The sequence below is a fragment of the Cygnus olor genome, chromosome 1 (genome assembly GCF_009769625.2).
Source record: "Cygnus olor isolate bCygOlo1 chromosome 1, bCygOlo1.pri.v2, whole genome shotgun sequence".
Lineage (NCBI taxonomy): Eukaryota > Metazoa > Chordata > Aves > Anseriformes > Anatidae > Cygnus > Cygnus olor.
The window spans coordinates 101,412,708-101,438,593 of record NC_049169.1 but is presented as its reverse complement, the minus strand read 5'-3'; the positions used below and the strand labels follow the sequence as shown (position 1 = coordinate 101,438,593).

General features: G+C 42.3%; 1 protein-coding gene across 2 annotated transcripts; it reads left to right on the top strand.

Annotated features, from left to right (window-relative positions):
- Window positions 1-918: 918 nt before the first annotated feature.
- LOC121078231 (antigen WC1.1-like) lies at window positions 919-25,237 on the top strand. 2 transcript variants are annotated; one of them, XM_040574117.1, is made up of 15 exons: window positions 919-1,079; window positions 3,818-4,132; window positions 6,542-6,850; window positions 8,412-8,726; window positions 9,519-9,830; window positions 10,277-10,594; window positions 11,527-11,841; window positions 15,452-15,766; window positions 16,678-16,740; window positions 16,826-17,140; window positions 17,312-17,347; window positions 17,655-17,792; window positions 20,769-20,864; window positions 22,791-22,964; window positions 23,567-25,237. In XM_040574117.1, the coding sequence occupies exons 1-15, from the start codon at window positions 1,010-1,012 to the stop codon at window positions 23,659-23,661; spliced, it is 3,186 nt and encodes a 1,061-aa protein (XP_040430051.1). In that variant the 5' UTR covers window positions 919-1,009; the 3' UTR covers window positions 23,662-25,237. The 2 variants fall into 2 exon arrangements, with proteins under 2 accessions (XP_040430051.1, XP_040430041.1); XM_040574107.1 differs by lacking the exon at window positions 23,567-25,237 and having other exon boundaries at window positions 931-1,079; window positions 22,791-23,225.
- The last annotated feature ends 649 nt before the right edge of the window (window positions 25,238-25,886 follow it).

Sequence of the window (25,886 nt, the reverse complement as noted above, 5' to 3'; positions counted from 1 at the left end):
AGAGCTTCCTGGTGCACTAAGGACCTAACAGCTTGGATGTCACTAAACCTGAGATTCAGGATGAACATCAGATAGATTCTATCAGGTAACAACCACATGTGTATCAGTGTCATAAACTGTGTTCACATTGGTGCAAACAGACAGAACATTGCAACCTGTTCCAGTTTCCAAGAATATGCCAAGTAGCCAGAGTTAAAATTAGAAGCAGCTTTTATTCCCTAAATTCATTGTTTATTTTTACTTATATGCATATATATATATATATGCTATAAATTGAGTGAAAGAGAGAGTAGGCAGAACTACCAGAAATGGTCATAAATAACAAAAAGAAACTCAGCAGAAAATACAGGAAGTCCTATAATTTGTATACTAAGGAAGATGTTTTTTCAAGAACTTCTGACCATATAGTTCTCAAGTCTTGACCAGATAAAGAAACACTTGAAGAGCCCTTGCCTCAAAGACAGAGTGGGTGTCATTTGTTACTTACAAAACTACCGCCAGTGATAAACTCCACTTGTGTGGATTATATCACGAGAGGACAATTGCTCCCAATGAGGTTGATGAGTTGCAAATTTATTAATTTTCTTTCCCTTTTTACTTTCCAAAACGATTCACAAAGTGACCAATGTTCTGCATTTTCACAATGCTCTATTGGGTGAGAAATAACCGTTTTACTTATTGCTCTGCCTGTACCATGAATGTCAAACCCATAATGAAAAAAATACGGCATCGATGATATCAGAAACGCAAACATCCCTCAAATATGGTCACAGGTACAATTTTCAAATTTTATTGGAGGTTTTGGTTCTTTCAGATTTGAGATTAATATGTTGATAATGTCTAAAAAGGTGAACAATATTTCTATTGGTTCCTTCTTATAGCACATGCTAGGATGTGAATCTATATATTTCCTCCTTTGTAGTCATTTGTGAGGCAGAGAAACCCATGAAGAGAGTTTCGTCTTTGCAACGCCTAACAGAGAGTGAAGCTTCATCTGGCTGCAATAAGGATGGCAACAATGGGGCATCTTTCTACTCCAGTGTTGTGGCTCCTTCTCCTCTCCATTCAGGTTTCTCTGGGTAAGTATATACTTTATTTTTCATTAGTCACTGAGCTAAGAAGAGGATGTATATTCAGTATAAATGGGTTGTTACTCCATTAGCCTATAAGACAAAGTGTCAAGAAGGTGTTTAAATGAAGTTCTCTTTGATTCAATCTCTTCCCTGATCCTGGGAGAAAGAAGGATAAGCCAGTCTCAGTATTTTACTGAGACATCGGTGACCAGACATTCTCGCCAGACTTCGAGTCCATATTCAGTGAAAAGTCAAGCTGTAATGGAAACCAGCTGTGTATTTTTACTACTGTCCTGCCTTCCCTGTTGAGCTCTGTGTAGACGGAGTGAATAACTCTGGGTCTTTATTCAATCCCATTTAAAATGATGTTGCTGTGCTCTGTGGGTCCTGTGGAGTTTGACTGGGTAAGATACCATCCTCTCAGTTGTTCCTGTGTATCTGAAGTTTACCACTATTTGTCTCTCTGCTGTTGTAGAGCTATGTGCAGATGTTTGAAACTGACAATGGGAACCAGATTTTGGGGTCCCCATTTTTGTTTCTGTACACATGGAGGTGGTATTATGGCATTGTGACTGGGGGTTGCATCCCTCTATAATGAAAATAAGACCGCATAGTTGATACTTCATTTACCATTGCAGGCCCCTAGCCTTTTAGGTTTCCACCAGTTGTGTGGATGCAAATGGATGGGAAGAAGAGGCGTGAGACTTGCTATGTAAAGGAGTATGAACAAAAATATTAAATATTTATATTTAGTCATCTCTGTAGCAGTGTTTGAGTGTGAACTCAGCAGTACTGTACAAAGGAGAGTGAGTTTTCTGCCAACATTTTTTTTAGTAACAGGGAACAGTAGCAGAGTGACTCACTAGCAATGCAGACAAGAGTAGCTTTACCTTGACATCACCATCAACACCTACGATCCACGATTTGCTCTGGCTCTGGCTGTACTTACACTCTCCATGCTATCACAGCCCTCTGCTGGTCCCCAGGAAGGATATAGAGTGAGAGGCACAGACATCAAGGAGTGAGCTGGCATCCTGAGATCAAGACAGCCTCCACATAGGGTCTGAGTACAGGGGCGCACGCCTCTTCGTCATCCCTGGCTGATGAAGGTGACCAGGTCTTCAGGTGGAGCAAGCACAAATGTGATGCCTTCTTTTCCAAGCAGAACCACATCCTGTGAATAGTACCACTGAATTTAATGAAGATCTTTGTGGGATATGCTATAGAGTGTGAGGAAACACAAAAGTGTATGTCTGTAGGTATCAGAAAATCACATGAGATTGATTACAGTAAATGGCAGTTTTAATTAGGGAAGAATAAAATCTGTTGGCTGCTTTTTGCCTAGCTTTTCCTCTGCATCCAGCCTTGCATTCTGTCATGTGCTGAAAATACAACATGTTGGATTATTTAAAATTTCAAGAGAAGATCAGTCAAGTGAGGAGCTGTCTGTTTTAGTCCCAGATGTGGCTAAAGGAAATAGGTTATCTGGTTCCTTTAATAATGTATTATGAGTTTAACTTATCTTAGAAATGATTTCTTTATAAAATGTATACATTTTTAAAGTGTAAAAAGCCTTTGGGGGACTATATCCTTCAAATAAATTGTAAGCTGATCTCCAGAACATCTTTCGTGAGGCTGTTTAAAGCTTAACTACAAAAAAATTATACTACCTCTGAGACAATATGCCACAAGTACAAAGGGTTTTTGCAGTTCTTAGGTGCTTGTGTTATGTATTTGATAGATTTTACTCAGGAAATTTGAGAAAAGATGACAGCATAAAAACAGTTTTTAGATGTTACTATTTGTCAGTCACTTGAATAATCTCCCTTAAACTTTTTGTGTTTCTGAATCTAAATGATAGGCAGGAAACTGTGGAGGAGTCTGGCAATATCATTACAGAGGTAGTGTTATTTTGTGGTTCCGCTTGTAAAAGGACTGAAATATTAGTGGAATTACCATATTAGTGAAAAGAGACAGGCCTGGAAGCAGAGGTCCATAGAGCAGCAGGCACTGGGAATACAGCAGAGCAGAGAAGACTGGGGGGAATCAGTCCCACCCCAAGAGATGGTGGGGTATGAGGAACAAGATGAAGACCTACCTATCCATCTCTGCTTATCCCGCTGCATCTCCTAAGATAGATCATCAGCCTTTGATGACATACTCATGAGACATTATGAGACATCCTCTTCTCTTGTCACATACCCTTGAGTAGGGGACCCAATGGCTAGGGCAGGGGAGGGGGGGAAGACTAAAGAGTTTTGGGACACTTATTTGCAAATAGTAGTTTGTCTGAGAGGAAGAAGTTGAGACAGATGACAGAAATTGCTTCTTCACAACATATTGAACATGGGAATGAAGAAACCAGTGCCCAGTGAGCATTTTCAATTGGATATCATCATGGTAGAACAACAAAAAGAAATTAGAAGCTGCTACTGAAGCCTTTGTGAGTCACACAGCAGGGTATTGCTTAGCATTTCCCATTTCTGTCAGGTCAGGAGGAGAGAAATCCTGCCTGTCATTAGAAATAACTTAAATTTTAGCAGTTTGGCTAGCTCAGACTTGTAAACTCACTAAAAACAAACAAACAAACAAACAAAATTAAATGGGACTATTTAGAAATGTGATCCTAATAAGTCTGATTTAAGTGTAATTTAAAAGTAATAATAATCTCATTAACCATCTGCAAGAGATAAGTGATAAGTCTCTGTCCTTTCTATAACCTTGTTCTTTCTCTGTGTATGAAGGGGATGATGAGTTGAGGCTGACAAATGGAACTGGCCCCTGCTCTGGGAGAGTGGAAATAAAACATGAAGAGCAGTGGGGAACTGTGTGTGATGGTGACTGGAACATAGAAGATGCTGAGGTTGTTTGTAAGCAAGTAGGATGTGGATCTGCTGTTCAGGCCCTTAATCGAGCTCCTTTTGGAGAGGGATCCGGAAAAACGTGGTTGTATCGAGTTGACTGCCGTGGTGATGAATCTGCTCTCTGGAACTGCTCACATACAGGATGGGATGCCTTTCCCTGCCCTCATTATTTTGATGTTGGAGTGATATGCTCAGGTAAGAAGTTATAAAACCTTTTATAATAGAAAAATTCCAAAAGGCAAAGGAACTGATGTCAACCTTAGTCCTAGCTGAATAGTCAAGTATTGCGAACAGAGCAGAGGTAACACTTTCTCCATGGTCTCTCAACCCAAGCAAGTCACCATCATAAGACTTCTGCTGACCACAAGTGTATGTCTGCTTTGCCTGGGCACAACAATGATATAGAATAGAAATAGACATAGAAAATTACACAGAAAAGAAATAGAAACACTATTTCTTTTTAACACCCCTCCAGGCAACTTGAGAGCAGGACTAGATTTGCCTTTGGCCAGGAAAGGGAGCTAACAAGCAGGGAGATGGAGAAGCAAGAAAACACTGTTATGCCATACATCCAACCTCCTTCTCTAGATCTTCCTGTAAACCAAGTCAGGGGATTCTGCAATGGCGAAGAAACCCAATGTCTCTTGGCTGCCTTTCCCTGCAAGATACGTTTGGTTTTGCTCCTTGGATAAAGAACCTTTGTAAGGGTTTCTTCCTTACCAACTTTAGGACTTTGCATTTGGCCTTTCTTATTTTTATAAGGTTCTTGTCAGCCCATTTCTCTATCTGTCTAGGTTCCTCTGAATGGCAGCTTTGCTCTTGGGGTTATCTCAACTTAGTAACAGTGTACTTCATCACCTCCAGGTTGTTGATAAAGATACTGAATGGAACAGGTCCCAGAAAAAAAACCTCTGTTGTACTCCACTTGTTGCCAGCCTCCGGGTTAATGAGGTAGAGTGCAACCCACTAATGTTTACAGTCTGAGCCTGACCATCCAATCAGCTTTTTACCCATCTATTTGTCCACCCATCAAGACTGTCACATCCTAGTTTGGACAGAAGAATATTGTTCAAGATAGTGTCAAAGGCCTTGCTAATTTTCAGGTAAATGTCATGCACTGCTCTCACTGTCATCCAAAAACTGTTCTTATCAGACAAAATAATCAGGTCACACAGGCATGGTTTATCCATGGTTTATCTTGGTGAATCCATGCTGGTTGTCCTCTTTCATCTTCTTGTGCCCACATATATGTTCCAGGATGACTCACTCCATGTTTTTCTCAGGTACCAAACTGAGACTGACCAGCCTGTAGTTCTCCAGATTGTCTTTTCAACCTTTTCTGAAGATAAGTGCAACATTTACCATTTTACTCTTGTTATAGACATAATCCCCACAACCTTTCCAAGATGTTAGAGAGCATCCTTGCAAGAACACTGGCTAGCTTGAAAGCACCCCATTCCATCCCATGGATCTGGAAGGTCAAATTATCTCAAGTTATCTGATGGTAGTTCATCTCCTCACTGATCTGAGCCTCTAAACAGAACAGACTAAGAAATCTTGCTTGTGAAAGCACTGAGTACCTCGTTATTTTCTATGTTCTCCATCAATAAATCACTCACCCCATGCAACAGCAGGCCTGTATTTTCCTTGTTCAGCCTTTTATTACAAAGTCAGAAAGAGAAACTTCTCTTTCTCCTTTATGTCTCTTATGGTATCAACTCAATTTGAGCTTTGGCTCTCTGAACGTCATAGCTACATGACCAGTCAATGTTTCTGAATTCATCCTTTGTGCCTTGCCTGCTTCTACCTCCTATACACAGTTTTTCCTTTTTTTTTTCTTTTTTTTTTTTCCGTTTGAGTGTTGTTTTAAGCTCCCAACTTAGCCAAGTCAGTCTACTAGGCCATCTACTTGTTTTCCTCAGTACAGTGGTAGACTGTCCTCACACTTGGAAGATGACGTCCTTAAAGACCTTGTAGATTTCATGAGCTCTTCTGCCTTTCTGAGTTGCTTATCTTGGGATTTCACTAGCCAGTTTCCCATATAAGCTGAGATTTGCTCTGTTTGCACTGTGCTTCTCTTCTTCCTCACTGCCTTCAGGATCTGGAAATCCACATTTCAGTTTCACCTATAGCCAATGCTGTCAAATATACCATAACCCCAACTATTTTTTCCTTGTTACTGAATTGCTGTGTGGTTCTTCATTGGCCCATCCAGTGCCTAATCAAGAAGTCACCCTTGACACCCTCCAGAAGTCTCTTGGACTGCTTCCATTCCACCATGTTGCCTTTCAGTCAGCTGCCATGGAGGTTAAAGATCCCCATAAGCATAGAATTATAGAATCATCTAGGTTGGAAAAGATGATCTTGAGACACACATTTTTCTCTTGTCAGTAGCATACAGGAATTGCCACAATGACTATTTAAAAGTGTCACTGGTCCTCTGAGATGTGAATACCATGTGCCTTGCCCATGAATGTATGAGAGTGATTAAATTAGGTCAGTATAATGAACAATCAATGCTGGATGTATTTCTTTGTTGTTTTTTTGTTTGTTTGTTTGTTTGTTTTCTCTTCCCCTCTTCCCCTTCCCCCCTACCCCCCCAAGGTTTCTCTAGACTGCATCTGGCTGGAGGGGACACTGCCTGCTCAGGACACCTGAAAGTAAAGCAAGCAGAAACTTGGGCTACAGTCTGTTATTCACATATTGATTTCAATGCTGCCTCTGTTATATGTAATGAGCTAAAGTGTGGCCAGGCTGTGGATATCTTGAGAGGATTTCACTCTGGAAACAGGCGTGAGTTGATCTGGCAAGAAGAGTTCCACTGTGTGGGGAATGAGACTCACCTTGCACACTGTCCCAGAATGTTGGACCGTAGCAAGGCATGCTCTCATGATGCCCATGTTCTATGTTCAGGTGAGACTTTGTATGCAGTTTACATGTATCCTATATATCTTCTTGTCAACCCACTTTTAGAGTCTCTGCATATCTCTGTGGTCCTAAAGGTTCCTTCTCTATCATGCCTGAGCTGTTCAGAAGGCCCAGAAGTAAAGGAGAGCAGCCCCACAGTCTCTCTTTCACCCTACTGAGAGTCTGCCTTTAACATATCTTTTTCTAACCATTTCACTTTGTCACCAGGGATGGAGGGTCACAAAAGGACTATATTTTCTCTTATGCTACTAGAGGCCTTTCCTGAATGGCTTGTGCATTCTGTAAGAATTCCTTCCTTGTCTTTCTTATATGCATAAAAGGAGAGGTGGCCAGAGCAGACAGCCAAGAACATGGAAAATATAATTTTCTGTTCAATGTGTGTGCTAAACCCTGGCACTTCAGTTAATTATAGGATTGGAGGAGGAACATCTACATACCTCTGAGAAATCAGAGGAGGCACAAGTCATTAACATCTATCTAAAAAAAAAAAAAAAGAAAAAAAAAAAAAGGTTGTCAGAGGCCTGGATGTCTTTAGTTGTGACTGTCAGATATCATTATTTAAGAATTACATATAGTCATGACTGCTTGGGCTTTAAGTACAGCTAACATAGACACCCACTATAAAAATGATAATTAGACATAGCAAACTGAAGGCACAAATCAAAAGGGATAAGCTGAACATGAGGCATAGCTGCTAGTAATACCCTATTACAGAACAAACCTGGAAAGGACTGCACTTCATGTCCATTTCCCAGTCAAACGGCTGCAGTCTTTTTTAAGCCTGCCTTGGATGTCATCCCACTGGCCATGGTGGTCTAGAGCCTTGTATGGGGAGTTGTGGCAGCCAGACAGCCTAGATAAGATGTCTGTGACTGACAGGTCTTGGCTCCTGTCTCTGTCCTACAAGATTTATAGCTCTGAGAGGAAATCCATTTCTCATTAGGAGTATGATGCAAGGGTGAGGCAACAGTAAGTAGTAACAGTGTGAGAAGATAGAGGAACAATGTATGGCTGGCAGTAGGACACCCCAGTCCTACCCATATCACACCTAAATTATTGTGAATCTGCTGATGGACATGGCCTGTTGCTTATGCTTATGCTGTGGCACAGATGAAAGCTGAGAATTTCACAGTGCAGCTGCTGCTTACTGAGTAACATGAGAGGACCCACTACTAAGAGAGAAAGTGCTACTGGTAGCTCCTACTCTGTTTCTCACATGTGCCAAAAGCAAGACAATGCTGGGACTCCATCTGCAAGAAAAGATTTGACAGGGTAGCAGCAGCATTGTGGGGGAGGAGACAGCAAAAGAAGAGAGACTGATCTTCAAGAATTTGCACACATCTTTTAGTCGTGTAGTACAGGCTATAACATTGATGATAAAGACTTCTTTCAGAGCTGGCTTACGCAAATCCTGGTCTAACATTCTCCGCAGTCACCTAGGACACAGAAAGTACTAGTTCCTTGCAGCTAGATATCTCTTACAATTTTCAGTGCAATAGAATGAAAAGAAAAATGTAAATGCTAAGGTCCTTTATTCTTCCTGCAGGCTATGGTGGATACAGGCTGGCAAATGGCAGTACCACATGTTCAGGGAGAGTAGAGCTTCTTCATGGAGGCTTGTGGGGAACATTCTGTGACTACCTGTGGAATTTCCCAGCTGCCAATGCCCTCTGCCAGCATCTGGACTGTGGAATTGCCCTATCAATACCGGCTGGACAGTCCTTTGGAAAAGGAAATGGGTCGGTATGGAACGGCACATTAAGCTGCAATAAGGAAGGCTCACACTTGAGAGAGTGTCCTGTGAATGTGCTAAGTCAGAATGAATGCCCTGCTGGAAATGATGCTCGTGTGGTGTGTTCAGGTGAGCACTAGTAAAGGTTAAGAGGAGAAATTAAAAACTCCTTCTTTGAGACAGATATGGACCCAAAATATAGAGAGTCTGCAGAGCCAAGCTCCATCTTGTGTCTGCTGCTACAGGCATTTCCAGGAGCTGAGGCTGCACTTCACTTGCACCATGAGCCTGGTCTCTGTGAAATGCTCCTAGTGCCAGGCAACAGCAAGAGCAGGGGTGCTCCACAGGAGTGGTTCAGCTGGGTGCAGAGGGTGTGGGTAGCACAGGCACACTCCACCAGGGCACAGTCCAAAGCATGTGGACATAGAGGACAGAGAAAAGTACTGAAAACCCAGTCTGTGCCAGACAAGGCAAAGTAGTCAATCAGCTTTAAGGTCTAACTGGAGAGTAGAGTCAGGAGCAGCTGGAGACAGTTACACCAGTCACATAGTTAAAGCAAGGACTGAAGGTCTGTCCCAGGCTTAAGTGAGTCGTTGGACCAAAGGCCTGAGGGTGTATAGCTGGGGGACAGAAATGAGGATGGTTAGAGCAATCAAGGTTCGCGTAGAGATTTGAAATCTAGTGCCCCAAATTTAAAAATTGCAAAGGGGACCAGATCCTGATTTCTAGTCATTTTTGTTGGCAACATAGGGGAGACTGAATTCTAGTTGTAAGTACTGAAGTTCTAGTGGCCTAGTGGAGTCATTTTTGCTACTCCTCAGTGCTAAGAAAAACTCAGTCCCAATGCACAGTCACATTCAGATCACGCCCATGAGCAGTTACCATTATGACGTCTTAGTATTCATTTTCTCTCATATTCAGGGTGTCCAGGGAGCAGATTAGTGAATGGCACCACATGTTCTGGCAGAGTGGAGATCCGCCATGGAGATACATGGGGAAGACTCTGCCGCTCCCACTGGAATTTGCAAGATGCTAGCGTTCTCTGTCGTCAGCTGAACTGTGGCTATGCAAAGTCAGTCGAGACAGGAGACCTTTTTGTGGATGGGAATGGATTTGTATGGAGAGATGTTTTTCACTGTGAAGGGACAGAGTCCTGCCTGTGGGACTGTGCTCAGGTGACTTTGGGCAATCCAACCTGTTCAGCCAGAGAAACAGCCACTGTTGTTTGCTCAGGTAAGTCAGGAATGGCTTTTTACAGGTTCTGTAACTTCAGACCAAAGCAGTCTTGATCTCACTCTGCCAAGTCAAGTATCTCAGACCATGTTTAATGTTCTTCCCCTTCCCTCACCACCAAACCACCACCCTCTCACCCACAGTTTCAGCATAAGAACTTAATTTAGTAGAATTCTGCTCTGGAGGGATCCACATTATTTAGATGTTCCTGATTCCTCATAGGATCTAGCCTTTGAGCTGGGCAAGTCTTTCACACTTCCTGTTGCAAAATCTTGTGTGCATGGAGGCAAGCAAAGCCTTAACACAGGCTTCATCCTTAACCAGTGGTGAGAAATACTTTTTACCGACATAGAAATTTGACTTCCATCTCTCTCCTGCATGTTATTTCTACTGTGGTAAGAGCAGTATATATTATTCAATACATTTTCCAAATCTCTTGAGCCCAGGCCTTTCTGATTCACTAAGACTCTCAGATGGTGAGAGCCGCTGTGATGGGCGAGTTGAGATCTCTCTCCATGGCATGTGGGGCAGAGTCCTGGATGATGACTGGAACATTAAGGATGCTACTGTGGTGTGCAGACAACTCCAGTGTGGAATAGCCAAGAAAGCCTATTACCTTCCAAGGTCTGAGAGAGGCATCGGTCTTGTGGGCTTAAGAAGTGTCCAGTGTGATGGAAATGAAACTCAGCTGGTGCTCTGCAAGACCTCCCATTCTCAGGCACTGCCAACAGGAGTTGCTGAAGATGTTGGCGTGATTTGCTCAGGTGAGTTACTGTAATACAAAAGAAACAGAATGCTTTCCGGGGTTACCTCTGGCCAGCCTTGTGCTGTGGTCTCACCAGACCTTAAATAGGCATGGATCTGGTGACCCACCTGCTTGTATACTCTGAGGGGCAAAATATGGTCAAGGAATCAAGTGTAATTTACCTAACACTTTCTTCACCCAAATTTAGCTCAGAGAATCAAAAAAAAATAATAATACAGAAGTCATAAAAATACTAATTTGTCCATGGCTACCACACATTCTGACTGACACTCAGGAATTAAATAGGTTTGTTTTTGTGACTTTTCTTTATGTGTATAGACACATGCAGCCTTTCTAAACATGCATTTAAAATAGAACTGTTGCTACATTTCTCTTATTCTCTTATTTTGTAAATTATCTGTTGCAGAAACTGTCCCTGAAACAAAGGAGTTTAGTTAGAAAACAGCTTCTCTTACTTTTAGTTTGCTTTTATTTCTCTCTGCTCTAATCTGTTATTAGTTGGCAATAAATTAAATTAATCTTCCCCAAGTTAAACCTCTTTTGCCCATGATGGTAATTGGTGAGTGATCTGCCTGTCCTTACCTCAGTCCGAGAGTTTTCTTCAGGAGTGTAGAAGCAGAAAACAGCTTCTCATACAAGATAAGGTGATCTCTCCATACACCTGGAGTGATACACTCCAACCCATTTGGTACACTCCTACACATTTGCAGCATCCCATGGGAATTATTTAAACATTTACCTCTTGCAGGATTAGTCCTTTTCTATTATGTGGTTTTAGCATCATAGGAGTTCTGCCCAAGAAACCATAAAAAAAGTACTGGAATGTAACAGGAACATGATGCCTTAAAGGTGCTTTAAATATACAGCCAATACACTGACTTGTGCATTATCATTATACTGCATATTGATATCTGGTTTTTCTTCCTGCAGAGAGCAAGAAGATCAGGCTGGTGAATGGGACACAGCGCTGTGCTGGGAGAGTGGAGCTCTATCACAATGGCATATGGGGCACAATCTGTGATGATAACTGGGATCTATCAGATGCAAATGTTGTTTGCAAACAGCTGGGATGTGGCTATGCCATCAAGGCATTTGTCTCTGCTCATTATGGTGAAGGCTCAGGACAGATCTGGCTGGATGATGTGAACTGCACTGGGGCTGAATCTGGTCTCTGGGCATGTCCCTCCAGGGCATGGGGTCAGCACAACTGCCAACATAAGGAGGATGCTGGAGTCCTGTGCTCAGGTGTGTTCAGAGACTCTTTTTTTTTTTTTTTTTTAGTCTGTGGGTTGGAAGAGAAGGGATATGAAGAGGGAAGCTGAGACTTGGTAGTCTTTCTTGGATAGCCTATCATTCCCTCTTGACTGCAAGCATGGCTGGACAGCACATCTTGTATCCCATCAAAATACAAAGGGTGTACTGAAGTCCTTATTTTTCATTAACATACACACACAACAAAGTGTATGGTGGGGTATTGTGGAGATAATTTGGAGGGTTCCCGAGCAATAGGATTTGGGTGTGCCTTCTTGGATGGAGGTCATCAACTGTCATGTGCCATTTACAGTCAGTTACAGCTGGATCTGAAACTGATAGAAACAACCCACTGTGCACCAAAATATCAACCAGTCAGAGGAGTACATGGTGCCTCTGCCCAAGTATCTGTTTAATTGATTTTTTTCCCCTCAATACCCAAAACAATCATTAAGATTGTGTTAAGTGGCAACAAATAATATTAAGTAAGATTTCCCAAGTAGAAACTGTTTTGCCTGTGATAGCAGAAGGTAAGTGCAGGAGACACTCCAGCAACAAAATGGCATGCCCTGGGACTGGACTAATTTGTAGTAACTCAAGCTGTCCTTTCAGGCAGCCCTTGTTAGAGTAACTAAGGAAATCTACAGAAAAGGGAATGCTGCTCACCCAAGTGTGACCACTCAGTGGGTCTTTACTCTTAAGTGAAATTAAATAAATGGGAGGAAACTTACTGACACTGCTCCAGGGAGAGGCCTCTGCAGTGGATATGGCATTGCTGGGAAACCAGATCTGATCTGATACAGCTGAAAGCTTGAGAGAGCAGGGATTTGGCGTGTTCAGGGCCTAAGCTATTTGTCAACACTGTCCTGCACAATGGAGTATGTCTTTGGGCTTAGTTTATGGAGAGTTATGTTGAGCAGTGCCTAATTCTGATGGTCCTACAAACAACACACCTTTGTTTATTATGTACGAAGGACTGTGAAGAAGGGGATAATCAACTGCAGTTTCTTGGGCTGCTTGAATGTGCTTACGGGGAGAGGAAAGGGACACTGGAAGGATTGTGATCACTGATGTTATGGCTTGAAGAGTCCAAAGGCAAGGTGCAGTAATGCCCCTCTGGTATTATCTGGTGGGATGCCCTGTTGATCAAGGAGTGACCCATATACACCATTCTGGAGTGAGGATGTAGCAGTGCTAAACAAGTAGTCGTTCATGGAGGGAACTGGATGAGAGACATGCCCATATCCAGCGGAAGGAAGTCTTAAGTTTGAATAGATGGGTTTGGCACACCTTACTCGTTGTAGCTGGTCCTACTGCCTCTGCCATCTTTGGCATTGTCTTTCTTGACCACTGTAGGTAGATGGAGGGGACAGGAAGGCTTAGGGTATTTTGAAATAGGCAGTGTAGCTTGCAGAGGGAAGAAGTAGCTACTGAACTCCCCAGGACCCTCTATTCACCCCAGTATTGCTGAATTTGCTTAGGTGTCAGCCTCTTGGCAACCCAAGTAATTTGCTGAAAGGATTATCAAACGTACCAAGGAACCACTGATGAAATCCTAAAATTAATTATTTCCCTGGAAAAACAAGTGATGGTCTTAAACAACAGTCAAATTACAACAGTCCTGCTTGACCTGTATGGAGGCCTGTTAGAAAATGGTGGTTTACAATAGACTTTAGAGCTTTGAAAGAGATCACACCATCATTAACTGTTACAGTTCCAGACATACTGCAGCTCTTGTATGACCTAGAAGCCAAAAAATATACCTGATATGCTATAATTGGTATTGCAAATGCTTTAAAAAATATAAAAAAATCACAGTCATCAAAGAAAGAAGACCTTAGTTTGCCTTCACCTGGAATGGTGTGCAGTACAACTGGAACCACCTGTCCCAAGAGTCCAAATACTCCTTACTATATGCCATGGCATCATCCATCAGACTTTAAAGCAAGAGATCTCCAAAGAACTTTTCCTCTATCCTGATAATGGGAGAAACTACCTTAGAAGTACTAAGTAAAGGGCAATAGGTAATCATTACTTTTCTTGGTGCTAGATTTACCATTAGGGTCTCCAAAACAAAAAGGGACTTTCAAAAAATGCAGATTTTAGACATGCACTATGAGTAGAGATGCATCCCAGCTGACCAAATTGCTTGGATAAGCACCACAGACACACTAAACAAGAAACCCAAGCCTTCTTGGGCATTACTGTATTCTGGAATATGCACATCTGTTGTTACTGCCAATTGACCAAACATGCATATTAAGTGATCTGAAAAAAAAATTAATTATAAGTAAGAAGAAGAACACCAGTGAGCTTTGGAGCTAATCAGCAGGAGATAGTCCATGCCATGAAATTAGGACCAATTTGCATAGGTAGTAATGTAAAAATAGAAAGATTATATACATGTGCAGGAAAGAGGAATATCATACAGAGTTTGTGGCAATCAGCCTCTGAAGAGATGAGAGAGACACTTGGAACCCTAGAATCTGAACCACAAAAGAGCAGAAAATAAATTCTCTCCATTGGAACAAGAGTTCCTAGCTGCATATGTAGAGGGTGTGTGAGCATCACAGAAGTGTTGGAGTGCAGAGCAGCCACTATCGTTATGCACTCCATAAGCTATCCTGAATTTTATGTTCAACTGAGGGAAGAACAGCCACCACAACATGGCAAAAATGTGTCCTAGCCCTTAGCCAATCTTTACATACTGTTTCAAGCTCCAGATCAGAATTAGCTGAACTTTCTAAGTCAATGGCCAGCAAATCAATAATGTGAGGAAGACCAAACACCTTTGGCTGTTGAAGCACTAGTGTATGATGAATTAAGTACTGAAAATAAAGAACAAAGTTTGTTTACTGGTGGATCCTGTAACAGCATAGCAGGAAACAGGAGATGGAAATCCTTGGAACACTTCTGTAGGAGAAGCTGCCATCTGGGAGGAGGCTTAAAGAACTTTGAAAGGCCTTGAAAATAGCCTTGGAATATACTCAGAAGCATCAATGGGCTAGAGTATATATAAATACAGACTCCTGGACAGTGAGTAATGTTGTATGGAAATGGCCTAAAGAGTGAAACTGTGGTAATTGGCAGCAGTTAGGGAAAATACTTTAAGCAAAAGTATGGAAAGCAGTACAACAGCTGCTTGAGCAGAAAGACTTAAGAAAGACTTAATGTCAGGCTAATAATGTGCATATCCCAAATTCAAAGTCAACTTAAGAAGATGAACACCGTAACTAAGCTGACTAGCTGCCTCAGTTTTTTCCTTAAAACTACTAAAAACACCAGAAAAAGGGTCTGTTGGGATGTATGACATCCTCACTTCCCTCACCTCCAGAAAAATGTGTGACCAGCTTATCTATAACCAGGAATATCTCACAGGAGCACTGAAGTAAACCATATACGCTGAGCTCGGTTGGATGATAAAGTACCAGCCAGCCCTGGGGATTCTTGGACTGGGAAGCCTACAACAGTCAAAATCCCTAGGGAAGTGGCCCTTATTGTTTGAAGAGTAGGGTTTACTTACTGATTGGTCTTTGGAAACAGGACAATGAAATGTGTGCTGAATCATGCCCCTCTAATTCCAATTTTATGTCTTTATTTTTAGAGTTCTTGGATCTGAGGTTGGTGAATGGCAATGACTGTGCTGGACGACTAGAAGTTTTCTACAATGGAACATGGGGGAGCATTTGTTCCAATCATATGTCTCAACTGACTGCAATAACTGCATGCAAACACCTGAACTGTGGAGATGGTGGGGAAATTGAAAAAGATTTCAAATACGGCAGAGGTTCTGGGCCCATGTGGTTGGACCACATTGAGTGCAATGAGAAACACAGCTCTCTCTGGCAATGTCAGTCAGACCCCTGGGATCCTCAGTCATGTGATAACCGAGCAGAAGAGACCCATATTTCTTGTACTGGTAACTACAAATGCATCTGTACAGGACCTCCCAAACATACAGAAACCTCTGCATGCATATGTGGACATCCTAGTACTTACCACATGTTCAATTGTTTTCCAGTTTATATTATTCGTTTCATGAAAATGGCACAAACATTTTTGTCTAATTCCTGTTCTAAATAAGTTAATTAAAATGATATGAGTATTGAAATCCAACGGAAGACCCTGATAGCATGGTGCCATTGCATACCTGTAAATTAAAAATCTTTGATATGCAGTTAGTCTGTGAGATCTGAGATAAGATCAGATTTCTCAAGAAGTCTAGAGGCACGTATGCATTTCTACATGTATGGATGCATACCAATGCATGTAGACATGTGAATGCACAGAAACACGTACAAGTGTATTCTAGTTCAATTCTAAAGGTCCATTTCTGGTGTCTGCTCTTATGATAGTATTTCATATCTGTGGGTTTCCACTGAAATACAAATGAATTTTAGATAACATTCAGATCTCTTGAAAGGCACTTCAAGAGAAAAGAAAGCAAGGTCCTCAGAGAGTTTCAGGAATATTTTTTTATTTAAAGCAATAGCCAGAGACCCACCAAGTATTAAATACTCCATGCATACATTACAGGAAAAAATTAACTTGATGATTAATCATAGAAACATAGAATGGTTTGACCTTAAAGATCATCTAGTTCCAACCCTCCCTGCCATAGGCAGGGATGATACCCATTAGATCAGTTTGGCCAAGGCCCCATCCAACCTGGCCTTGAACACCTCCAGGGACAGAGCATCCACAGATTCACTGGGCAACCTGCTCCAGTGCCTCACCAGCCTTACAGTGAAGTTAATGATCAGGCATTTTATATTACTTCACTTTTTTAGAATAATCTAATGATTTATTTACAATATTTAATTTCTGCAGGAAGAAAAGGGACAGCAACTCCAGCCACATCTGCTGAGTGTCCAAATTCTACAAGTTGCTCAGGTACCTCTATCTCTTTGTTTTTCCTTATTGGTGCCTGTGGACCTTCCTGCTGTTCAAGCAACACAGAAGTATGTTTATTTTGCAGACAGGGAGAAGTTACGTGTCGTAGGAGGAGAGGATGTGTGCTCAGGAAGAGTGGAGATTTGGAACCAGGGTTCTTGGGGAACGATCTGTGATGAATCCTGGGATATAGCAGATGCTAATGTGGTATGCAGGCAGCTGGGTTGTGGGTCTGCCGTGTCTGCTCTGAGTGAAGCTGCCTTTGGAGAAGGGACTGGTCCCATCTGGTTGGAGAAGATCCACTGTAAAGGAACAGAACTGTCTCTCTGGGACTGTCCTTCCAAGCCCTTGTTTGGCAAAAACTGTGATCATAAGGAGGACGCTGCTGTGGATTGCTCAGGTTAGTAAATGGTCCTTTGGTTCATTACACAGACTAGGAGAGGAGGAACATATACATCCAAGAGACTAGCCCCTTCATAATTCTGACTGCAGGAACCTCAAAATGATGAGATGTTCTTCCTATTTTTCACACTTACCTATTCCTTAACCTAGACTCATATTCCTTTCATAGGTGTGACAGAAACAACAGCATCATCCACTAGAGCAGGTAAAATATTTCTTCTTCCCCCTCTTCATTTCTCCCATCAAATGAGAATTGAGTGTCCCTGATACTGCATAGCAGGTAAAACAGCAGTATATTCCAGCTCATGAGAAAGCATCTCACTTAGTCTTTTGTAAAGGATGGTTGTGTGGCACCATCCCCAGCTGCTGAATTCTCTTTCCTTGAGCAGGACCCACAACTAGGCAGCAGGTGACCTCCTTCACCCTGCTACCATGGGCACAGCAGGAGGCCCCAGAGGAGCAGCCTCTGGATCACCTGATTCTCCACCTGTTGCTTCTCTGTTTCTATTCAGATCTTCCCCGCCAACCAGAGACACAAAATGTGAGAATTTCAGCGCCTGTCATCCTTTGTGTTATTCTGGGGGCTCTTCTCTGCCTGGTCCTTGCCATTCTCGCTGGACAGATCAGAAGTGCCAGGGCACAGAAGAGAGGTGTGTCCCTCAGTACTGTTACGAAATGCCTCCTTGAAGAAGCTGGCAAGTGCTAATTGCCTGGGGCAGCTGGGAGGATGGGTGGCTGAGGTGAATGATACCTGGTGCCACACTGAAATTTTCACTTACCCTCTGGCAGTGAAATAATCCACCAGTGCAACCGGGAACTGGCAGCAGCCAGGACAAACACTAAGACACTTGGACCCTGTCTTGCTCTGTACAGGTCTTGCAGTGACCTGTCTGTGCAGAGAGAAATAGAGACAAGAGGACAGGAGATGTGGGTGACTGCAGCAACTGGAAAATTCACAGCCAACACATTAGATCTCAGACAAATAGAATCATAGAATCATAGAACCATAGAATCGTTAAGGTTGGAAAAGACCTCCAAGATCATCTGGTCCAACCCTCCCCTACCACTAAATTCCCTCATCCAAATCATCAATGAAGATACTGAAGAGCATGGGCCCCAACACTGACCCCTAGGGAACACCACTGGTGACCGGTCACCAGCTGGATTTCACTCCATTCAACACCACTCTCTGGGCCTGGCCGTCCAGACGGTTTTTAACCCAGCAAAGAGTGTACCTGTCCAAGCCATGGGCTGCCAGCTTCTCCAGGAGAATACTATGGGAGACTGTGTCAAAGGCCTTGCTGAAATCTAGGTAGACTACGTCAACAGCCTTTCCCTCATCCTCCAGGTGGGTTACCTGGTCATAGAAGGAGATTAGGTTGGTCAGGTAGGACTTGCCTTTCATGAACCCATGCTCACTGGGCCTGACCCCCTGCATGCTGTGTGATAGCACTAAAGATTATCTGTTCCACAACCTTCCCTGACACCGAGATCAGACTGACAGGCCTGTAGTTCCCTGGGTCCTCCTAACGACCCTTCTTACAGATGGGCATCATATTAGCAAGTTTCCAGTCATCTGGGACTTTTCCGGTTGATCATGACCACTGATAGATGATGAAAAGTGGCTTGACAATCACATCTGCCAGCTCCCTCAGCACCCTCAGATGGATCCCATCTGGTCCCATGGACCTGGGACAGTCCAGGTAGGGTAACAGGTCTCTAACTGTTTCCACCTGAATCGTGGGGGGGTTATTCTGCTCCCCATTTGACTTCCAGGTCAGAAGTCTGAGTACCCCAAGGATAACTGGTCTAACTATTAAAGACAGATGTAAAGAAGGCATTGAGAATCTTAGCCTTCTCTTTATACTCAGTAGTCATGTTTCCCACTGTGTCCAGTAAAGGATGGAGATTCTCCTTGGCCTTCCTCGTACCGTTTATACATTTGTAAAAACATTTTTTGTATCTTTTACCACAGTGGCCAGGTTGAGCTCATGTTGGGCTTTAGCCCCTATGATTTTTTCCCTGCATATGCTAGCAACTTCCCTGTACTCTCCCCAAGTTGTCTGTTCCTTCTTCACTGGACCTAAACTCTCTTTTTCTCCCAGAGACCACTTTGCTAGGCCACTCTCCATCATCTTTGAAAGGTCATGGAGAAAAGGAGTGGTACCAGAGGACTGGAAGAAAGCCCATGTCACCCCAGTCTTCAAAAAGGGCAAGGAGGAGGATTCAGGCAACTACAGACCAGTCAGCCTCACCTGTTCCTGGAAAAGTGATGGAATCACTCATCCTAGAGGTCATCTCCAAGCACATGGAGAAGAAGAAGGTGATCAGTAGTCAACATAGGTTCACCAAGGGGAAATCTATGAGAACAGAGGACACTCTTACGAGGACACTCTGAGAGAACTGGGCCTGTTTAGCCTGTAAAAGAGAAGACTGAGGGGAGACCTCATGAATGTGTATATATATCTGAGGGGAGGGTGTTGAGAGGATAGAGCTGGTCTCTTTTCAGTTGTGCCCAGCAACAGGACGAGAGGTAATGAGCACAAACTGAAGCACGGGAAGTTCCGGCTGAATATGAGGGGGCACTTCTTTACTGTGAGGGTGACAGAGCATTGGAACAGGTTTCCCAGAGAGGTTGTGGAGTCTCCTTCTCTGGAGATACTCAAAACCCATCTAGATGCCATCCTGCGCAACGTGGTCTAGGTGACCCTACTGGGCAGAGGCTTGGACCAGATGACCTTCAGAGGTCCGTTCCAACTTTGGCCATTCTGTGATTCTGTGAGACTCAGCAAAAGTTCCCTCTTCAGCCACACCGGTCTTCTTCCCTGCCAGCTCGTCTTATGGCACACAGGGACAGCCTGCTCCTGCACCCTTCAGGCTTCCTTCTTGAAAAGCATCCAACCTTCCTGGACCCCTCTGCCCTTCAGGACTGACTCTCAAGGGATCCTCCCTACCAGTGTCCTGAACAATTCAAAGTCTGTCCTCCAAAAGTCCAAGGTAGCAGTTTTACTGACCCCTCTCCTGACTTCACCAAGAATAGAGAACTCTACCATGTCGTGGTCACTCTGACCAAGACAACTCCCAACCACCACATCTCCCACCAATCCTTCTCTGTTTGTGAACAGGAGGTCTAGCAGGGCACCCCCCTGGTAGGCTCACTAACCAGCTGAGTCAGGAAGCTGTCTTCCACACATTCCAGGAACCTCTTAGAATGCTTCCTCAGGGCTGTATTTTATTTCCAGCATATGTCCGGGAAGTTGAAGTTATCTCCAGTTCTGGCTGTGAGACCTTTCCCTAAAGTGCCAAAAACATCAGAAGAGTTTTCAGCATCCTGAGTGAGGAGTTATTAGAACACAAAGCAAAACATACCTTTAAACCAAGAAACTCAAATCTGCACAGAGACAGAATAAATCAAATGGATTTGTTGACATACCTGCTTCCCCATCCAGTATCTGCAATCTCCTTGTCAAGATAAATTTTTCTCCAAGTTTATTCTCAGACAGCACCTTCCTGTGACTTTCTGGGTAGTAAACAGGCCGTGTAGACCCCTTTATGTCATTCATTTTCATGACCCCAGCCTAAGTGTGAACAGAGACTGTGTGAGTGATCATGTGTTTTACTTTCAGGCTCCAGAGTATCATATGACCCCTTCTCTGAGGCTGTCTATGAGGACATTGACTATAATCTGATGAGAGAAAAGCAGGGGATGACTCACCTCTCAGGTCTGTGTGTCTTGTTCTTATCAAGGGAAAATAAATTGAGGATAATTCCTTCTGGTGGCCCAAATCCCAGTCTGAAACTTTGCAGTTCCTAAATCTACCAGAAAACTGAACAGTTCCTTCACTTGAGGAGAAGTATTTCCTGACCAGTGGACTGCAATAATTCCTCTTCAAGGGACAATTCATTTTGTGCTGTCCCCCCTGCATCTATAAAGCACAGAACAATATGCCTGTTTTCCTCATGATGCAATTTAGCAACTCAGGAGAGTTTACTCTGATAGCACACTTTCTCATTGGTCCTGTAGCAACTCACGGTAATGTAATAGAGATCCTATAATGAAAGAGACACTTCTAGCTTTTAATTTCCAAAGCATTATTGATTATTAAAACACTTCTTTTTTTTTTTTCCTGAACTTCATGTTCAATAGTAATGTTAGATAGTAAGTGAAAAATTTTTCTTTAATTTTTGTGGTGGAAGTGTGTCATAAAATCTTGTATAAAAGTGCTAGTCTTCTCTTTTTTTCTACTTCTGAGGGCTGTCTGCCCTCCCTGCCCACTTTTTTATGCAGAGGGATGGAGAGCTCTTGCGCACTAAGGAAAACATCCTTAAAGAGTTGCCAGCTCTGCTCAGCTCCTTTGTCCCTAAGGACGGAGTTCCAAGGGATCTCATCTACTAGGTCTTTAAATAGTTTGAAGTTCGCTCTTTGGAAGTTCAGATCCTGACTTTGCTCTTTGCCAGGCCTTTATTCCTCGAGATCACAAACTCAACCAGAGCATGGTTACTGCAGCCCAGTCTGCCTCCAATCTGGCAACTGCTTCTCCCAGGATTTGTAACTGTAATAACTTGCAAACTGTTGTTTCATTTCTGAGATAAATGTGGGGAATTAAGACAGAGAAAAAACATGCTGTGGGTGGCATACTTCTGGAGTTGAACAGGAAATGTTCAGCCCAGTGACCCGATGAAAAATGCAATCTTCCAGGTATGGTTTTGCTGGTGGTGGTGGTTTTGTTGTTGTTGTTGTTTGTTTGTTTGTTTCTATTTGACAATGGAAAATGGAAAATGCTTCCCGAAAGGGAGATTTTCCTAGTGCAGATCAAAAAAAATCTTTGCATTTTCCTAGTGCAGATCAAAAACCTCATTTTAATATTGCCTGCCCTCGGAGAAATCAATCGTCAAAGGCCCAGCCAGTTTTGGATTTCAGCTGTCCACATCCCTAACTCTCTGCTGTGCTATGGTTTTTTATTTTTTATTCCTTTTACTATATTCAGGGTTTTAATTATTTAAACTAAAAGCTTTATTTTCCTTACTTGTTTTGAAGTTTTCACCAAGAAGAAAATTATTCCAAATAAGATCTCTTTTTTCTAATTCACATTGAATGTTGAATATTGTGCAAAAAAAATGAAATGGGAGCACTTTGATTTACTTTCATTTCATATATGTTTTATACGTATGCAGTGTTTGTGTATGTATATACCATAAGACAGTGAAAACTAAGATTCTTTGCGGGATGAGTTCCAGGTATGTCCAGATCACAGAGCTACCTACCCTTGAGAAATCAGAGAGCTCCCTACTCACAGAACTAGTGATACACAGAGATAAACAAGGAAAACTTATTATTTTGTAATTATGAAATGTAATAGGGAAGCTTACCTTCATCACTAACATTACCTGCATCACTAGCTGCATTCTTCCAGACCTTTCTCCCTTTCGCATTCATCCTCCATATTGGCTTCTGTTTTGTACTTGTTACAACAATGTATAACAATTATTGGAGCTATATCATTGTCATCTGGAATACTTTAGAGCTCTCAGGAGGATTCTTAATTTCTTATCATTCATTTTCATCACAGTACTGTCAGTACTTCAAGCCCTTATCTTTGGATCGTCAGCTACTGTTCTCTCCAGTGGAAGTTCTCTCCCTTTTACAGTTAATACCAGTATTGTTCCAGAGGTCCCACTACTGCCTGGAAATGCCCTGGAAGACGGTTATGATGATGTGACAGAAGCTCCTGGACCTAAAGATGCTTCCTTTCCAGGGAAGAATGAACAAGAAATCATTGGAGTTCTGGACAAAAGTGACGGAAACAGGTATTCATGGACAGGTGAGTCCAGAAGAGCACTGCTGCTAATTTTCATAATCTATAGTTATTGTACTGAACTCAGGGGAAATCAGTGTGGAGCATACCGCAAGAGATCATCTAGATTTATCTAACCACTGTAAGGAAGGAACACTACCTTCCTACGATCTTCCAGTTAGACGTTTGTCTGGTCTTTCAGACATTCAGTAACAATGTTCTCACAACCCCTGCAGGTAATCTATACCCATACTTTGTTTTCCTTGGGAGGATCCAAATCAGGGCATATTCATGGGAAGGAGGACACATCTACAAAATTTGCAATGTGTCAGATAAAGATAGCAAAAAAGCTTTTTAACATTGGAGGTGGTAAAGCACTGAATCGGGTTATTTTGTGTTATTGAATACAGATTGCCTTTATTAAAAATGTTTATTATTAGATCAGATCTGAGAAAAGTATGCTTGATCCTTGGATATGTGTACATGTAGCAGGAGGCAGAATGAAAAAAGCTGTTCTCAAGTTTTTCTGAAGGAGACAACTGCCAGCCCATGCCTTCAGCTGCACAGCTGTGTAGAGGTAAAACATACAGAATGTGCATTTGTCTGTGTTCTTTCCTTCATGTTTTCAGACGCGTCAAGAAACAGGACCTCTGAGACTCAAAGAGATTCATCCCCTGCTCTTGAAGACACAGTTTATGACGACATTGAAGAGACAGGACACTGATCAAGATCGCTGAGCAGTACTGAACACTTTTGGAAGTACTTCCCTCTTCATAAAATGCTAATCATGTACTAGCAGAACCAGAACAACCTGCATTTAGAATTAGTTTTCATAAGTTTGGTTTATTTGCAGAGAAGTGATTGCATATTTAGAAGAAATACAAGCATTAGCTTGTTTAGACAGCTTTTCAAGTTTCTCTTAACTACCTGGGCACTTTTTTTTTTTTTAATTTCTAAATAGTTTCATTGTTTCTTTTTCCTTAAAAAAAAAAAAACTGAGGTAATTTTTCAGCCATGATATTTTCTTATTAAAACTGTTTAAAGATCTTTTCTCAAATGTATGTTTCTCCTCCCAGATACACCTCAGTGTATTAGGAATTTTGATTATTAGGAATTGAGACTGAACTGCAAGAAAATCATCAAAGCTGTGTTTAATCTTTTGGATATTCTTATTTGTCACATAGAATGTGAGAGCCAGAAGTAATTTGCTAGGTAGCACTTAGTGAGATAACAAACTAAGCGAGAGGTTATTCTTGTCCTCATTTTAAATGCAGGTCTGTCATTTGAACTATGTGCAAGTGAATTACAAGTTAGACTGGGTGGAAAAACTCCTCTTATCTCCCTCTATACCATGATGAATTATTGTCTCCCAAAGTTATACCAATTATATAGTAATAGAAAGTTTAATTTCTTTCCACATATGGCAAATGGTGGTCATATCTATAGGTTTCCATCATGTCATTTATTTTCATCATGTGAAGGCAGACTGCAAAAGTCCAAAAGTTGATGGAGTAGAAGTACTGTTGTCTTGTCTCCTAATGAAATTTCTTGTAGGTTTTGAAAGAAAAAGCTTCCCTTGAAATCTGCTATCTGTATTGGTGTACTGGTTTTGGCTGGAATAGTTAGTTTTCATCACAGTAGCAAACATGGTGAGGTGTTTTGCATTTGTGATGAAAAACAGTATTGATAATAAACTGATGTTTTAGTTGCTGCTAAGCAGTGCTTACACAGTATCAAGGTCTTTGCCTCTCATGCTGCCCTGCCAGCAAGGAGGCTGGGAATGCACAAGAAGCTGAGAGAGGACACAACCAGAACTGATTCAAACTGACCAAAGGGACTTTCTATACTGTATGATGTTATGCTCAGCAATAAAACTGGGGGGAAAGAAGGAAGAAGAGGGAATGTTCAGAGCTATGGTGTTTGTCTTTCCAAGTAACAATTATGTGTGATGGGCCCTGCTTTCCTGGAAATGACTGAACATCTGCCCACCAATGGCAAGTAGTGAATAAATTCCTTATTTTGCTTTGCTTGCATTCACAGCTTCCGCTTTACCTATTAAACTGACCTTATCTCAAGCCATGAGTTTCCTCACTTTTCACTTTCTGATTCTCTTTACCATCCCACTGTGGGTCCATGAGCGAGCTGCCTGCTGGGCTTAAACCACAACACTTGGCCTCCACTTATCCCTCAAAATTTTTGGGCCCCTCAGTACGAGAAGGACATCAAGGCCCTGGACCTTGTCCAGAGAAGGGCTATGAAGCTGGTAAAGGGCCTGGAACACAAGTCCTATGAGGAGCGGCTGAGGGAACTGGGGTTGTTTAGGCTGGAAAAGAGGAGGCTCAGGGAAGACCTTATTGCTCTCTACTGCTACCTGAAAGGCAGTTGTGGGGAGCTGGGGTCAGCCTCTTCTCGCATATAACTAGTGATAGGACTAGAGGGAATTGCCTCAAGTTGTGCCAGGGGAGGTTTGGGTTGGAAATTAGGAGAAATTTCTTCTCAGAAAGAGTAGTCAGGAACTGGAACGGGTTGCCCAGGGAGGTGATGGTGTCACCATCCCTGGGGGTGTTTAAGGAAAGGTTGGATGTGGTACTTAGGGACATGGTTTAGTGGCTGACATTGGTAGTAGGGGGATGGTTGGAGCAGATGATCTTGGAGGTCTTTTCCAACTTTAATGATTCTATGAAAATCTGAGCCCCACCTTTCCAACAGGCACTCCCAACAAAGCTGCATTTGCATAAAGCGTGCCACTGTAAAGATGTGTCTAGATGATATATCCATGAGAGTCACCATAATGAAGATGAAATTCTCATTTACATATAAAAACAACAGTTGTTCTAGCTAGCATGGTACATCAAGAAGTGTGAGTTTGTCCCAAACAGCAGAGAAGACAAACAGACAAGTAAATCCTTTCCCAAACAATCTCATTAACCTCATTAGCCCACCATCAGG

Coding starts and splice junctions, on each gene's coding strand:
- LOC121078231 (XM_040574107.1), top strand. CDS start 1,010: ATGGCAACAATGGGGCATCTTTCTACTCCAGTGTTGTGGCTCCTTCTC. Junction 6,851..8,411: donor TGCCCATGTTCTATGTTCAG/GTGAGACTTTGT, acceptor TTCTTCCTGCAG/GCTATGGTGGATACAGGCTG. Junction 15,767..16,677: donor GACCCATATTTCTTGTACTG/GTAACTACAAAT, acceptor TAATTTCTGCAG/GAAGAAAAGGGACAGCAACT.